Below are 15,562 nucleotides of genomic sequence, written 5' to 3'. Positions count from 1 at the left end.
CCTGTCCCGCCCGCGGCCCCACTACTGGCAGTGAACATCTTGCTCGCTCGGCCCCTCTATATAGGGCGGACCGGGCGGCCGAGCCCCTCCCCCGGGCCGGCCCATCCCGCCCCGCATTCCCGGGACCCCCCGCCCCCGCCCCGCTCCGCCCCGCCGCCGGGGGAGGTCCCCGACGGGAACGGGGACGGGACGGCCGGTGCTTTGCGCTGCTCGGGGCGGGCGTCCCGGCGGCTCCGGCGCTTCCAGCCCGCCCTCGGACTACAAGTCCCGGTGTGCGCCGCGCCCCGCCGGAGCGCCATCTCGGGTGCGATGCCGCAGCGCGGGTTCGAGGAACGCGCACGGGCGCTGAAGGTTCGTGCTCGGGGCTAGAGACGCAGGGAAGCTGGAAGCCCATAGGAACCACCAGGCCACCGCAGGATGCACGATGCTCGGGTGCCTGGGGATCCTCTGCTGAGCTGTGAGAAACCGCTCAGGAAAACCCCCACGGCTTCTTGGTCTGTCAGCCAAGTACAGAGGTCACTGATATCTCACCCGCTACTGACTGAAATAGGAGCTCACAGGTGCCAGCACACGGAAAGTATTTTCTTCTGTGAGATAACAGCGGCCGCTCCCTGTAGCTGGGCACCCTGCGGCCACCCGGCGCCGGAGCATCCCGCTCCTCCATTTGCCAGTTCCAGAGGATCAGGAACAGAGCGTGCCCTTGCGATTTCCCACACATGGGTGTGCAGGACTCATTCCACTGCCTCTGCTCGTCTGCAGCCGTGTGCCTTAAGTGCACGACGCTGCGCTTGCTTCCCTGTGTAGCCACCAGTTTTCAGAAAAGTTGTGGGAACTTTGTGAACGCTGCCTCTCGGACTGAGCACAAATTCGAGTTCAAAAGTTTCGGAAGAAAGTGCAGACAACCTCTTAAGTATATATTGCAGGTGTTTTTGCGTGCTTATTTTAATCCACCCCTCTTTATAGTACTGCTAATGAGATCAAGTGATACAAACGTCTGTATTAGCACAAAATAACACTATAGTAAAAAAATGAATACTGATACACCTATAACTAGGATCCAAAGCATTCTCAATAATGTTCTCAGCTATTAGTGCTGTGCGAAACCTCTGCGTGCTGTTAATTGCCAGCAAATAAAGTCAGTAAACGCAGAGCTCGGCATTCCTTATGTCTACACAGTTATTTACACCGGACAGTCCTTTGCTGCTCAGAGTTCCACTAATTTCTCTTCTTCCCGTGTGTGTGTAATGATGTACCGGTGTCTCCCTGGGTGATTTTAGGCGCGCACAGGGATGAGACTTAGGAGCCACAACCTTGAGCAGTCTTTCAAGCTGCTGCGCTGGGCAGCGCTGCTTCCCGAGCCGCCCTCCTTTCTCCACAGTGCAGTTACTGATTCCGCACGGCGAACCGAAAAGATGCCCAGCCTGATGAAAACACATCCCGGCAGAAACGGAGCCCGTGGTTCCCGTTCGCCCCTGCGTCCCGGTGAAGGATCCTACGGGCGGCGTTCCCCCCCAGCCTCCATTCGCGCCGCGGTACTGAGCGCGGGCGGGAGGTGGCGTTAAGGACGGGGTTTAGGGCGGACACCGGGGAAATCCTGCCGCACACAAGCCCGCTGGCAGCCCCGCCACCCAGAGCTCGCTATCAGCCTCCTGCAAGGAAGCCGGGTTGGTGGCGGAGCGGTTCCCGCCCGGCCCGGGACATAGCCGATTCCGGGACAGACCCCGTGCTCGGCATAGAGCGGATCCCGGGACACAGCCGGTGCTCGGGACTCAGTCAGTGTTTAGGACACAGCCGATCCCGGCACACAGCCAACACTCCGGAAGTAGCCGGTGCCCGAGACACTGCCAGTGCTCAGAAAACAGCTGATCCCGGGACACAGCCCGTGCTCGAGACACCGCCGATCCCGGGACACAGCCGGCTCCAGCTCTGCTGGGCGGAAGCAGTTCCCGAACGCTTTTACCTCAGGCACTCGCCGGTCACCCAGGCTCTCGCACGGCGGTCAGGCACAACGGTGGACGTCCAAACCCGGGGTCCTGCCGACGGGCAGGGCCTCGCCTGCGCGGGCGAATGAGCTAAGAGCGCGCCGCGCACGCGCACGCCCCTCTCTTCCGGCGCTGACCATGGCGGACAAGGAGTGAGTCCCGTCCCTCCCGCTGCCATCCGCCGCCATCCTCGGCCGTCGCGCCGCCCGAGCCCTGCCCACACCGCCTCCGGGGCCGCCGTGCCTCCGCCGGGGCTGGGAGCGGTGGGAGGGGAGGGACCGGCGCGGCGGAGATGGAGCCGCCAACGGCCCGGCCCTTCCGCGGGCGGCGGCTGCGGCTGCAGGCCCTTGGCAGGGTGGGGAGGGAGATCGGGCCCCGAGCGCCGTTGCGGCCGGGAATAGGGGGCAGGGGCGGCGAGTTCCTCCGGGCTAGGCGGGCGAGCAGGGCTGTGTTGGGGCTGGAGTAGGGAGTGATTGTTCCTCGGGCTGGTGTAGGCGCTCGTCAGGGTGGTTGTGGCTCTGCAAACGCTGTTGAGACAAGTTTTGTCGTATCTAAGAGTTTTAAATCTCCGGGACAAGAGGGAACAGGGTACGGAGTGATGTCAGGAAGCTCTGCCTGAAGTTGAGGAGAAACTTCTTTTCCGTACGGGTGACCACGCACTGGAACAGGCTGCCCAGAGAGGTTATGGAGTCTCCCTCAGGGGGGCTGTTCAGAACAATTTGGATGCAATCGTGTGCCATGTGCTCTGGGACGATCCTCCTTGAGCAGGGAGGTTGGACCAGATGACCCACTGTGGTCCCTTCCAACATCACCCACTCTGTGATAGTCCGAGAAAGTTGAGAGTCCTGTCAAATAAATTTCACAGCATTCCCAAATAATCTTTTCCTGTTCAAGTACCTGTTGAAACGTTCATTGATCAGAGAGAAGTTACTTTAAAACGTCTTTGTTTTCTTACCAGTTGTAGCAAAGTAGGACAGGTCTTTATGGTTGTGTGCAGCTCTGGTGGGTCTGTCAGGGTTTCTTGTCTGGTACAGAATGTGGATGGTGCAGGTTCTGAACCAGAAAATCACCCAGTTCAGTCCCAGGGAGCTGTCCTGGGATGTTGTTCCAGGCCTGGGAACAGTGAGGATGAGGAAGATGCAGTGACCTGACTCAAGGTAGCAAGGCCTGCACACATGTTATGTTTAAGAGTTTTGATGTTTGTCACATGTACTGTCATTGAGTTTCTTTCTACCAGTTAAAAGTTTTTATTTCTGCTCTCATTTAGAGTAAAGAAGGTGCCCTCTGTGCCCGAGAGCCTGCTGAAGAAGCGGCAGGCCTATGCGGTCATGAAAGCCAAACGTCAGAAGAAGATTTTGGCTATAAAAAAGGTGAATATCCTCTGATCCCTTGACTCAGATTGTTTATCTGCTGCAGTAGCAGCTGCTGTTATTGCTGATGTGATGCAGGTTGTTGATATTTTCTTGAAATTTTGGACTAAAATAGGCTTTAAGTGGCTGATAACAAAGTTATGGTGAGTTAAGAGTAAAGTGTACAGCTGTCTGTAATGTACAGAGCAAGAGGTTATAGCCTTTGTAAGGGGAGCTTGGTGTGTAAGCAGGGAATCATAGAACTATAGGGGAGTGGAAGGGGCCTTAGAGATCATCTAGCTCCCCTGTGCCATGGACTGGAACACCTTCCACTAGACCTTGTTGCTCAAAGATCCAATCCAACCTGGCTTTAAACACGGTTAGGGTTGGCCCATCCACAGCTGCCCCGGGCAACCCATTCCAGTGTCTCACTGTCTTCACAATTCAACATTTCTTCCTTATATCTAACCCAAATTATCCATCTTTTAATTTGTACCCATTACTCTTCATCACCATAGTGCTGATGAAGAGTCAGGAATGATGACATTGGTTGCTGTGTAGCAGCCTGCCAGGTTCTCTGGAACATCACTGAGGGTTGTTCTGAGCTGTGTGATACTGATCTGTGTTACCTGGGGAAGTTCTAGAGTATGGCATGTTACTTAAAGGTGATTTTCATGTGTTAAAAAGCATTTTCTAATCAAACTATTTCCAATTTATTGCAGTACCGCAAGACACAAAGGAAGCTCATCTATGCGAGAGCCCAGGCTTACCACAAGGAGTACAGGCACATGTACAGGCAGGAGATCCGCATGGCCAGGATGGCCCGGAAAGCTGGCAATTACTACGTCCCAGCTGAGCCAAAACTGGCTTTTGTGATCAGAATAAGAGGGTAAGGTTGGGTACAGATACAAGCAATGTTCAAAAGTACTTAAGTTGGCTTTCTTGTTACCTCTCTGTTTTGAGGCCTTAAATACATTAATAAGATAAAGCTTTCTGCAAGTGGCTTGAGAATTTGTTGGTAAATACTTTACAAGCCCTTGAGGTGTGTTTAATTAAGAGCTAAATCATTTTGCTGCCTACTGTCTTTAGGAATCCCTGATTTTTAAGAAGGCAAGGCTGAAAATACACGCAGACAATTACTCTTTCTCACCTTTAACTTGATAAAATTACATGCCCCTATTCCCAAACATTCTGCTGATCTGTTTCTCAAGTGTTTGTTTTGTTCTACTCTGGTAAAGTGTTACAGAAAACTAAAAAAAAGTATGATTGGAAGAATTACGTTTAGGACAGCACAAGGCTAGTTCTAAATTGTTTAAGTATAGTGCTTAGTTATTTTCATGAAAATGGATGTTTTAACTTCATACAGAAATATATTGCAGTAGTAAGTTAATTTACTAAGCTTGCTTTGTGTAGTTCACGAAATGTGTTTTTGTATGGGACCAGTGCTATTGTGTTTCGGGGTTGTTTTTTAACCTGATACCTAGTGTTTCTGGGATGTTGATAATTCAGGCTGTTTCACTTTCCTCTCCAGTACCAATGGTGTCAGCCCTAAGGTTCGCAAGGTTCTGCAGCTTCTTCGCCTGCGGCAGATTTTTAACGGCACCTTTGTAAAACTCAACAAAGCTTCTATCAACATGTTGCGGATTGTTGAACCCTACATTGCCTGGGGGTGAGTGAAAGGCCCAAGGCCCAGTTGTACCTAATAAGGGTGCAATTGTTGAGTGGGTTTTGCATTTTGCTATGCTGTACTTGCAGGGGTTTTTAATCTTCTGTGTGCTTTTCCATCTTTGAATTGAAAATGTGGCTAAGGCAGTGCTTTAAAGGTAATGGCTGCTAGTTATGGTTGCACTCTTGTACTGGTGTTCTTGGGAACTTGGTGTGAGATTTGCTTCTCTGTTGCTTTTGTGTTTACGTGTGGGACATGCTGAAATGATCTTTGTTTGGTATGGAAGTCCAAGTCAGGGATTTTAAAGTTGCCTGGAAATGAGGCTTGCTAAGACTTAAAATTCCTTTTTTGAATGTGACTGTTTTGTTTCAGTTACCCCAACCTGAAGTCCGTGCACGAACTGATCTACAAGCGAGGTTATGGCAAGATCAACAAGCAGCGCATTGCTCTGACTGACAACCGCCTGATCCAGAAACGCCTTGGTAAATTCTGCCGGGCAAATGGGAAGCCAGCTGCGTGCCTCAGGGTGATCAGTGCTGAGCTGGACAACTGTCCTTAAGTGTCACTGCAGTACACTGGTGTTCACTTATGAGCTCTACTTCTGTCCTAATTGTTTAATACAAAGCAAGCTGGAAGTAACTTCCATCATAAAGTATTGAAAACAGGTGTAAGGAATCAAATTGTAGCCTTTTAAATTTATAATGTTAAATGTAACCTCCTTGACCTTTATGGGGTCAGTAGGTCTTTGAGTAAAGAAAAAGTGCTGTAGCATGAAAGAGTCATCATAGCTTTGAACTTTCAGACTTCAATATTAGACATTTTGTCTTTGACTTCTGTGATCTGGTAAACAGACTTTTTAAACTTGTTGAAAGAACTAGGTAGTAGTGATCAGTGTATTCAGTAAGAGCAAAGCGTGGTGAACAGTTGGGATACGGACTGCTCTGGGAAGCTCCCTTCTCTTGCAGTCCTGCCAGAATGAGTGATAATGACCACTCAAGTCTCCCTTTTTTGGGCACTTGATTTGCATTTTCCTTCTGATTAGGCTGTGTCATGCTTGTTTCTTTTTCTGTGCAGTGGATAAGCATCCAAAAGATACATATATTCTGTTGTAATCTCTTTTTAGCACTGTGTTTTAAAAGAGTTAACTTGTAACGTATTGCTGAAGACTCTGGAAAAGCATTAAGGAAACATGCTGTAGCATTTATTCAGCAGCCTAATGTAATAGCTAGTGAGTTTCCCTGAGTTATACATTGCAGTGGTTTAGGTGTATTTAATCTAGTTTTTCTCCAAAGAACAGTGTTTTCCTGAGATTCAGTAAGTGTGGGTTGTTTTTTGTTGTTCCTCACTGCTGGCAGCAAATATTTAACAGTTGAAACTGATGTCTCTTGCCAAGTATGCCATCTAAATGTTGACTTGGCTGCAGCTAATCCATTTTAATTGGAAAAGTCAGTCATTCAGTTTCATGACAAAGTGAGTGGTTTCTGACTTCCTGAAGTTTATCAAAATAAGTAGGCATGACAGTAACAGCATGATAATTTTTAGTTTTTTATTGACCAGTGCCTCTGAAGTCTTTCTGAAAACTCTGTCTGAATTTTAGGAAAGCTTGGCATCATCTGCATGGAAGATGTGATCCATGAAATTTACACTGTTGGCAAGAACTTCAAAGTTGTGAACAACTTCCTTTGGCCCTTCAAGTTATCCTCTCCTCGGGGTGGAATGAAGAAGAAAACAATCCACTTTGTGGAAGGTGGGGATGCTGGTAACAGAGAAGACCAGATCAACAGACTCATAAGGAGAATGAACTAATGGTGAGATATTGCCCAAGGCTGTCAACTGTTCAGCTCTGCAGGCTGCTGTCATTTGTCAGACATTCAAGTTTAATAGATGCTCACTCATTCTTGGGTGGTACCTACAGCATAAAGCTACTTGAAAAATATAGTGTTCTGGTTTTATTTTGGAAGTCTTGCTAAAGCTTAAACATTTAGGAAGTTAAATTGTCAGTATCACTGATATGTTTAGGAAATGCAAACATTACCAATAACTTGTTTAAAGCCTTATTTGATTTTATGTTGGGAAGCCTTGAGATCTTGGCTAAAACTTTTAAGCCTCATAAATAACCTATTAATATGATTGAAATCTTGTGAGTGCAAGTACTATGTTTTTTTTCAGGTTTTCTAGAAAAGCCTGATTGGGACTGGTCTAAATTTTCAGCCTGTTCAAGCTTCAAAATGATTCATTTAAAGCTTTCATATATAGTGACCAAGTTGGTCATTTTGAAAGACTGATTTGCCCATTTGAGTAGTCTGTCCTTTAGAAATGAGGTTTATTAACACTTAAAGTGATTTAACAGTGACTACTGAGTCTTAATGGTAGGACCTATTCCAAACAATGTCTTATCTATTGTCACTCTGCTGTTTCTGCGTTAGTGAGAAGTCTTTACCATTCAAAGCCAACACATTTCTGAGTTCTTGTACTTCACTTTGCTTTTTAGACACTAAACTACCTTCAGTGTTGCCCGTCTCTCAGTTTCAGTCAAATATCTTTTTGGTTTTACAGGTATGCTGGAATTAAGGAAAACTTCATTGTCTTAGAGTGTTTGGAAAGGATATCAAACAAAAACCTAATTTTCCCCAAACTAACTCCTCCAAAGTCAAAATGGGGGTTTTTTGGTTGGCTTTTTGGGATTTGTTTGGTGTAGGGTTTTTGTTTAGCGGTTTTTTGTGAGGTTCTGTTTTTTCTTTTAGATCACATACACAGTTTTCATATGAATTTCTAGCTTCAGAGGATTGGTACATAAAAATGAGTAGTGTTGTGACTTCACAGTTTAAAACAGGTACAGTTCCTTTTGGATGATTCAGAAATTAAATTTTCTGAAATTTGGAAATAAAAGTTTCTGAGGGGAAGGAAGTTTTATGTTGCTTTGTTCTGCTGTTTTGGTTTTTTTTCCCCTCAAGTCTTCTTAAAAAACTCTTATAGCCACAGCACATTGAGCTCATTGGGCTCTGTTTTCAGTCCAAAGAGCTAAAGGAGATCTAGGAAATAACTTTCCATTTGATTGACAGCGTTAATTCTTGAGGCTTTTTTTGTAGGCTGCGATTTCCTCAGTTCAAGCTCCTTGCATGTTGTGCTGTTATCTCCCATCTGTGAAGTCAGTGGTGTTTTAAAGCACTGCTTATATGGCATGTGGAAATTCCAGCTTCAGGAAAATAGTTCCTTACTGGGGACAGTGTTCTTGAAAAGCTTTTTCGCTCAACTGTGGGAAGATGTTGGTAACTCTGAGGAGCAGAATTGCTGTAACATTTGGTGCCTGGAATGATGTTAAGTTACTCCCACTACTCTTGTAGAAATTTTTCTGCTGGTGGCAGAAACTTGGAAGTTCAGTACTGGCACATGTGTCCTTGAAGTTAGTACATAACCAAGGCTGAGGAGGACTGTGTGCTCCTGTCTGATTTCTGAGCATGATGCTGTTTTTTATGGAAACACTGCATCTTTTCTGTCAGTGTAGATCCTTTCTGCTCTATCTTCCCTGCTAAAGGCAGATGTATGCTGATAATGTTTTCAAGAGCCTTGCTAGAAATGGGAAGCTTCTAGTTCACTATTGCAGTTGTTGTAAATTGCTGCAACGGTTGGTGTTTTGCAAGGGATATTCATTCATGTAATTGCTCATGTTTTTCACTGGACTTGTAGCTCAACATCCCATATAAGTGGCATACATTAGAGCTTTACTTCTTCTTTTAATTTAGGAAGTGACCTTGCAGTTTCTTATTTTATGCTTATAAGCAGTTGTTATGCTTTTCCTGCAGACTAAATGTAAGATAACTGATTGTTATTTTCTCTTCAACTTTCTTTTCCTTTTATTGTGAATAGAGCACGTGTTTAAACTTCAAGTAGCCTACATATAGAAAATTGAAGAATGTTGTAGTTTCTGCTGAGGTTGCGGGCAAACTAGAGTAGTAGGTTCAGGTGACATACAGGCAGTACTTTCTCCAGGTAATGTCATTATGAAGGGCTGTGTATCTGAAGAGGAGTATTCCTTTCCTATAAGTAATTTCCTGCTGTTTGTCTTTATTTCTTGTTCTGTTTGTCACTTACTTAAGTGATATTCTCAAGTGAATGAAAAAAATAATTTCCAGTACTGATTCCTTTGTATGGAATGGGAGGAAAGAGCATAGTACTTGAAAGCAGCATATTTGCTATATGTTGCTTGAAAGCAACATAAGTATTCGCAGCATACTGAATTTCATCAAATTTTCAAGCAAACTTTGCAGGAACTGGACTCAAGTCAGCTTTTGTGCTTTCATTTTTGTAGGTAAACAGTCTCTGAAATGTGCCAAAAATGAGAGTGCAGCAAAAGTTAGAATATGCCCAATGTCTTGGCATGTCTTGGCATGTCTTTAAATATCAAGTATAGGTATCAGTGGTTCAAGGTGGAAATGTTTATCCTGTTATGTCTGGTACTCAAAATCTGTTTTCAGTGAAGAGATGTTAATGTAGAAGTTAGTTACTGTGTGTGAGATTACTGCAGTCTTAAATCCAGTGAAATAAAATGAGTGTTTTCAGCCAAAATTTCAAACTGTAAAAATGTATTACTTTTTCATGTGGCCAGAGTTGTTTGAGATCGACATGTGCCTAATGATATCTTTGTCTTTGTCTTGCAGGTAAAGATGCCCAGCTGCAATATTTCAAAGTCTGGTCTGTTAATAAAACAATCTTGCACAAAACAGTCTGTCTCAATTGGTCTCTTTTTGTGATCCTCTTCTGAAGTGGCAGCATTTGTGAGATTAAGTTTGGAGTCATGTGTTTCAAAGAGCCATAGTTTGAATTAGCAGTATGTAGACACTGCTTAACCTTCATTTGGAGGAAGAAAGTTTGGAAGCATTTGTGCAGGTAACAGATGAGGTTATGACTTGCAACAATAAATGACAAACTGAACTTTGTGCTATTGTTGAGTGGGCAGGGTTCCTGCTTAGTTGTAGTGCACCAGAAAGCTGTGTGAAAATCTTTTTATGTAAAGAAGCAGCAACTGTAAATCTGTTCTTAACATCTTAAGATCAGGGAATCATCGAGTGGCCTATGTTGGAAGGGATCTTCAAGATAAAATCTAGTTTCCATGCCCCTGCCATGAACACCTTTCATTAAACCAGGTTGTTCAGAGCTCCATGGAACCTGGCCTTGACCACTTCCAGGAATGGGGCATCCAGAGCTCTGGGCAATCTCTTCCAGTGCCTCACCATCCTCACAGTAAATAATTTCTTCCTAAAATCAAATCTACTCTCAATTTGAAGCCATTGCCCTTTGTCCTGTCCCCACATACCCAGGTAAAAAAGTCTTATTGTAGGCTCTCTTCAGGTACTGAAAGGCCACAGTCAGGTCACCCTGAAGTCCTCTCTTGTCCAGGCTGAATAATTCTGATTCTTTTAGCCTTTTCTTGTGGGAGAGGTGCTCCATCCCCCTAATCCTCCTCATGACCCTACTCTGGACTTAGTGCAATCAGTTGATGTCCTTCCAGTGCTGGGGACCTCTGGGCTGGATAACTACTTCCAGCCTTGAACATCTCCAGGTTTTTTTTTGCCAAGGAAGTATAAAGTAGTTAACAAAATAGTAATTTCTTTCCAAATTAAACGTAATCACTCAGTTTAGTGACGTAATTTGTTTGCAGTGTTAGACTGCAGATACTATATAGTGGAAGAGCAGAGTATTCATGAGGATATGAACAGTTGCTGATAAATGTGTAGGTGTAGCAGAGAACAGATTAGAAAGCCAGGGACTGGTAAAACATGTAACTCTGCATTCAGACTGATTTCTCATCTTGCAAGCACTTTACTGGAGGAGTCTGAGCTTGCTGAGGCATTTTGTGAAACAGATCAACAAGTTGTGTCTGCTCTGACTGACTGAAATATTTGGTTTTTTTCAGGTCAGGTACAGGCAAGCTGTATTAAAACTACCAGTGAAGGATCTTATAAAATTCAGTCATTGATTTTTAAGACAATTTCTGCAAGAGCTTAGTTCTGCACCTTAATTTAAATAAAACTTAACAACAATGCTAGTTTATTAAAGTTTCTCACAAGCTTGTTTTTAAATATCATGGAAATTTATGATGGCAGCTTAACTAAAAATAGTGGAGTGCTTTTATTTGTGAATGTGTTTGGACACTGGCAAAAGAGCTGAATGTCAGTCCCTGGGTCAGTGTTTCCAGCTACTTGAACAACAGAGTTCTAAAACCAGAACTAATTCCCCTATTGTGAGCCAAGCTCCAAAATGTAGTAACACAGCTGCTTGTGCCTAAATACAAAAGTACCAGCACCTTGGTCCATTTAAGCTAACTGCACTAAATCAGAAAAATTTAGCATTTCCTTACAGCTATTCTGTGCAAATAATGGGACTACATGCTTGAAAGAGGTTTAATGTGTGAATGAGTTTGAAACCATTAAAGTATTTCATTAGGCATCTTCATAAAGTGACTGATAGCTGTTTTACAAGGAAGAAATGCATTTTTGTAAAGTTAATGGATGAAGGGAAAAAATGTTACAGTGAAAATTATAATAATCACTTTGTATAATGAATTGATTTTGTAAGAGTACAGTCTTTTTTCAATTTAGAATTGCACCAATGAGCAGTGAGTTTTATATGTTGGGGGGATGTACCCAAGAAAAGTCTGTTGACCTTGATATCCCTGTTCCTTTGTTTCAGTTGGTAGTGTGTTCAGTACTTCCCTACAGCATTCTCACCTATTTTCTGACTCACACACATGTTCTAGTATCTTAACAGACAAGGATTTTGTGAATATAATAAAGCCATGCAGATGGATCACAGGCATTGTGTGATAGGTATAGAGCATAAAATATTAGCTTTTTAAGTTAATCAGTTCTGTAGGACCTTGCTTTTCTGATAAGAGTGCCCTATAGGTCCCAGATTTTGTTTAAAGGAGTACATTGTAAAGCATTAGTGAGGAGAAAGTTAATTTGGTTTTCATGGTACTTAAGCAGCTCATTTTTCTTGCCTGTCCCTGAAATCCTCTTTCAGGTAACAGCTGCAAAATGTTAGTACATAGTGTGGAAACTAATGCTAAAGTGTAGCTGTGTTTGAGACAGTAATTTGGTGTAATTGGTCACCTTATATAGGATAGCTTTCAGGATTTTTAGTGTTGCTTTTCAGGCATGTCCCATAAGTAGGTGTTTACAGAAATAGCTCACAATCTGATAGCTAAGGTCAGAATTTGCACTAGAAATGTGGCGCAGTGTACGTACTCAATGCATGCATTCTGGAGCATTTATGAGGCAATTTAAGTTTAAAATGTAGCAGACAAAGACAATTCCTAAACAAAAAATAATTCAGATCCTTTGTCAACGTTCTATGATAAAGTTCAGGTTCTTGGAAACATGTTGTTACTCGTTCACTGTCTATAACTGCCAGCTGCTGACACGTCCTGAAATAAAATTTCTGTGAACTCCTCTCCCCTTTCAGAATGACCAACATCTTCCTGTTAGTTCCTCAGAACTGAAGCCAGAAGCTTTACCTAATAGCTATTGGAGGAGCAACAGGAGACTGAAATGCTAACAACTCACAAATTTTTCAGGCATGCTAAGGTTTATACGCTTTTCAGTTAATTGATGTGCCTTTCTTTGCTGGTGTCCAGCTCATACAGCCTGTTTCACTATCACCAAGTGTAAAGTCATACATCTGGAAATGGAATGGGAGCCCATCCCAAGGATCAGTATTTCGAGAGAAAGTTCGGAGACATGATGGATAGTCAGCTGAACATAAGCCCCCACTTGGCCAAATGCAATTCTTGGATGCATTAAAAAGAGAATATCAAATGGTATGGGGGAGGCAATACTACTTTTGTTCCAGTAGTGCTTACACTAGTGCCAAATGCAGTATCCAGTTCTTGTGCCAAAAATCAAGCACATGCCTTGTAATACTCACAGCCCTTACTTTAAAGGCAGACATGGTTACAAAATGAGTATCTACCTATAATTGCCTCCATGAAGAAAAGTAGTTTGATAATAGAGAATTCTTTGATCTAACAAAGCTATAATAGGATGAAATGTCTTGAAATTGAATCCAGATAAATGTTGGGCTTTAAGCAAACAATTTTAATGGAACATAATTAGACACTGGAACACTTAACCAGTGGTGTGCCAGATTCTTTGTTAGTGGTCATTTCTAAATCGAAGCTTTGGGATTTTCTTTCTTTGAAGCATATGCTATATTTCTAAGAGATTTGTTGAGGGCAGTCCTGATGTCTCTTGCTTAGCAGAAGTTACTAAATGCAGGCCCTTCAGGTACTTGAGAGATACAAGTTAGAGCCTTGTTTTAAGGTGTCTGCCCACCCAGAGTGACATTCAGAATGGTTATTCAGAGTGTTACATGCTTCACAGGGGAACTTGGACTACAAAGTCCAAGTGTAGTGAACAAAGGGGTGAATCACCTAAACCTTAGGGCTCAGGAGAGAGATGGTAGGATTTCATATACCTCTATGGGCTTTGCTGCTTCTGTCTGTTTGGAATCCAGATCTGGCAGCTCTCTCCTAAGAACTGGGACCCATGTGCTGTTTCAAGAACTGAGGAGTGCTTACTGTCCACGTTGAGTCCTCAGCAAGCAGAATGGTGTTCCTGCTTCATCCAGCAGGAACATCATTATGTTCAAACCATTCCTCCCATGTCCCATCTTCCAGAAGATTGTCCTTTCCACAGAACTGTAGGTGAGAAAATCTCAGCATGCTGCTCCTTATTGAAGCTGCACCAAAAGTCTAAGGCAGGCAGAAGATTAAAATTTTAGTTTAGATTAGGAAGCTGCAGAGCAGACAGGTAGGAATCTGAAACCAGTCAAGTTTAGAATGGAACAAAATCTTAATCTCTCAAATCCCAGCCAAAATGTTCTGCTTAACTAGTTTTGTCAGGTCTAAATTGTAGTGAGAATTTCTTTGTCTTCCTGGATCTTTTGCATGATTATGTCCAGGTCTCTTCTATAATATTCCCATTCTTGGCATACTTGATTCTTTCTAAAAGCATTTGTACTACACCAGACTATTCCAGGCATTTTAGATCCCTAAAACATGCAGCTTTGGATGTAAGTAAGCTTTTACATGTTGCAGTTTTTTATGAGTGAAAAGCCTGAGAAAGTACCGAGCTCATGAAGTGCAAGTGCTAAGAACTAGGATGTTCAGAAACAATTTTCTACATGTAGTTTTTTAGTCTCTCTGTAGATGATCACACCAGCCCTTTCTAGCCTAGGTACTAAGTACTAGTGATCTTGGCCATCTTGCAAATAAGAGCAAATTTTTGGAGTCACCAGCTGTAAACAATATTCCCTGATTTATTTTTCTAAAGATAAAAAATCTGCTTTTGCATGTTTTTGCAGTCTGAATACTGCTAAGTATTTCTTCATATAAAATTTTAATTGCAGAAAATATCTTTTATGATGAAACAAGTAGGTACTTGGAGGAAAACAGTGAAAAATAAGGGCATGTGCAATCATAGGGCCATGGGGTGTACATGGGGAGGAAATCACATGCAATGTTAAGTAGAGGAGGAAAAGGGAGCAGAGGGAGGTGCAAGCAGCAGTGTAACTCTTCACTAGCTTAGCACTCTTTTGGCAGTCCAGAGGGGCTGTAAATCCAGTTTAACTAGCCAACATGCCACATGCTTTACATGCTTCCTATCCTGAGCTGCTCTAGCAGTCAGAGGCGTGTTGTACAACTTAACCAGTCCTTGGAGCCTGCCTGGGGTGCTGGAAGTCTCCTGGTGAGTGTGTGCTGCCCAGGCCCTGCAGCACTGTCATGGAGCTCTGCCCGTGGCACATTTCCACTCCTGCTGCACTTTGTTAGGGGCTGTGCAAGGATTACCTCACTGACATATCTGATGGCAGCTGTTATCCTCAATATTATGCTCTTTATTGTACTATTAAATCTAATTGAAGATTTCAAGTCCTGATCATTCCAAATATCTCATGAATAGAATAACACAGTAGTACCTCATGATTTCAGCACAATGCATGTTTAATTTTTTTGATACTTACACTGTATTTCACATGTCGTTATAACAAGGCCTCCAAGATAAAAAGAAAAAAGATACAATGACCCAAGACAAGTAGGAAAATGGGATTCAAGGAAGGCTCTAGGCATACCTAGTTTTAGTTTGGAAAACAGACAGACTCTATCTTCTTTTGCTAGGTATTATTTAACAGCTGAACTGTAAGAGAACATGTTTAACTAGTAATACTGGCCTTTTTTGGTATCAATTCCAATTTTCTAATTTTAAGTACTTTTTCTTAACTTGAAATGCTTTTTTAAAATTTTGATATTCCCTCCTACTTCTGAAATACAGTAGGTGAGGCTTCTCTTTATAGGAATGGTCTCCTGATATACACTTACGCACATGCTTTGTGGGAGAAGCCATCAGAATTGAAAGTGCATAATCACAGAATCATAGAATAGTATCCTGAGCTGAAAGGGAACCACAAGGATCACTAAGTCTGACTCCTGGCCGTGCACAGGACCATCCCCGAGTCACACCATGTGCCCGAGAGCACTGTCCAAACACTTCTTGAACTCTGTCAGGCTG

At 43.4% G+C, this 15,562-nt stretch overlaps 1 protein-coding gene across 1 annotated transcript; it reads left to right on the top strand.

Annotated features, from left to right (window-relative positions):
- The first annotated feature begins 1,997 nt into the window (after positions 1–1,997).
- On the top strand, positions 1,998–9,718 carry RPL7 (ribosomal protein L7). Its single transcript, XM_059862238.1, has 7 exons — positions 1,998–2,134; positions 3,250–3,352; positions 4,054–4,220; positions 4,863–5,000; positions 5,370–5,479; positions 6,595–6,805; positions 9,656–9,718. Exons 1-6 carry the CDS (start codon positions 2,121–2,123, stop codon positions 6,801–6,803), a joined length of 741 nt encoding a protein of 246 aa, XP_059718221.1. The 5' UTR covers positions 1,998–2,120; the 3' UTR covers positions 6,804–6,805; positions 9,656–9,718.
- The last annotated feature ends 5,844 nt before the right edge of the window (positions 9,719–15,562 follow it).

Source organism: Haemorhous mexicanus, chromosome 1 (assembly GCF_027477595.1).
Source record: "Haemorhous mexicanus isolate bHaeMex1 chromosome 1, bHaeMex1.pri, whole genome shotgun sequence".
NCBI lineage: Eukaryota > Metazoa > Chordata > Aves > Passeriformes > Fringillidae > Haemorhous > Haemorhous mexicanus.
Note: the sequence above shows the minus strand (reverse complement) of the source record. Positions and strands in the feature narration are given on the sequence as shown.

What these genes read in the sequence shown, in the direction of transcription:
- RPL7 (XM_059862238.1), top strand. An exon ending in AGATTTTGGCTATAAAAAAG is followed by an intron (nt 3,353 to 4,053) that starts GTGAATATCCTC and finishes AATTTATTGCAG; the next exon opens with TACCGCAAGACACAAAGGAA. An exon ending in CCTGATCCAGAAACGCCTTG is followed by an intron (nt 5,480 to 6,594) that starts GTAAATTCTGCC and finishes TCTGAATTTTAG; the next exon opens with GAAAGCTTGGCATCATCTGC.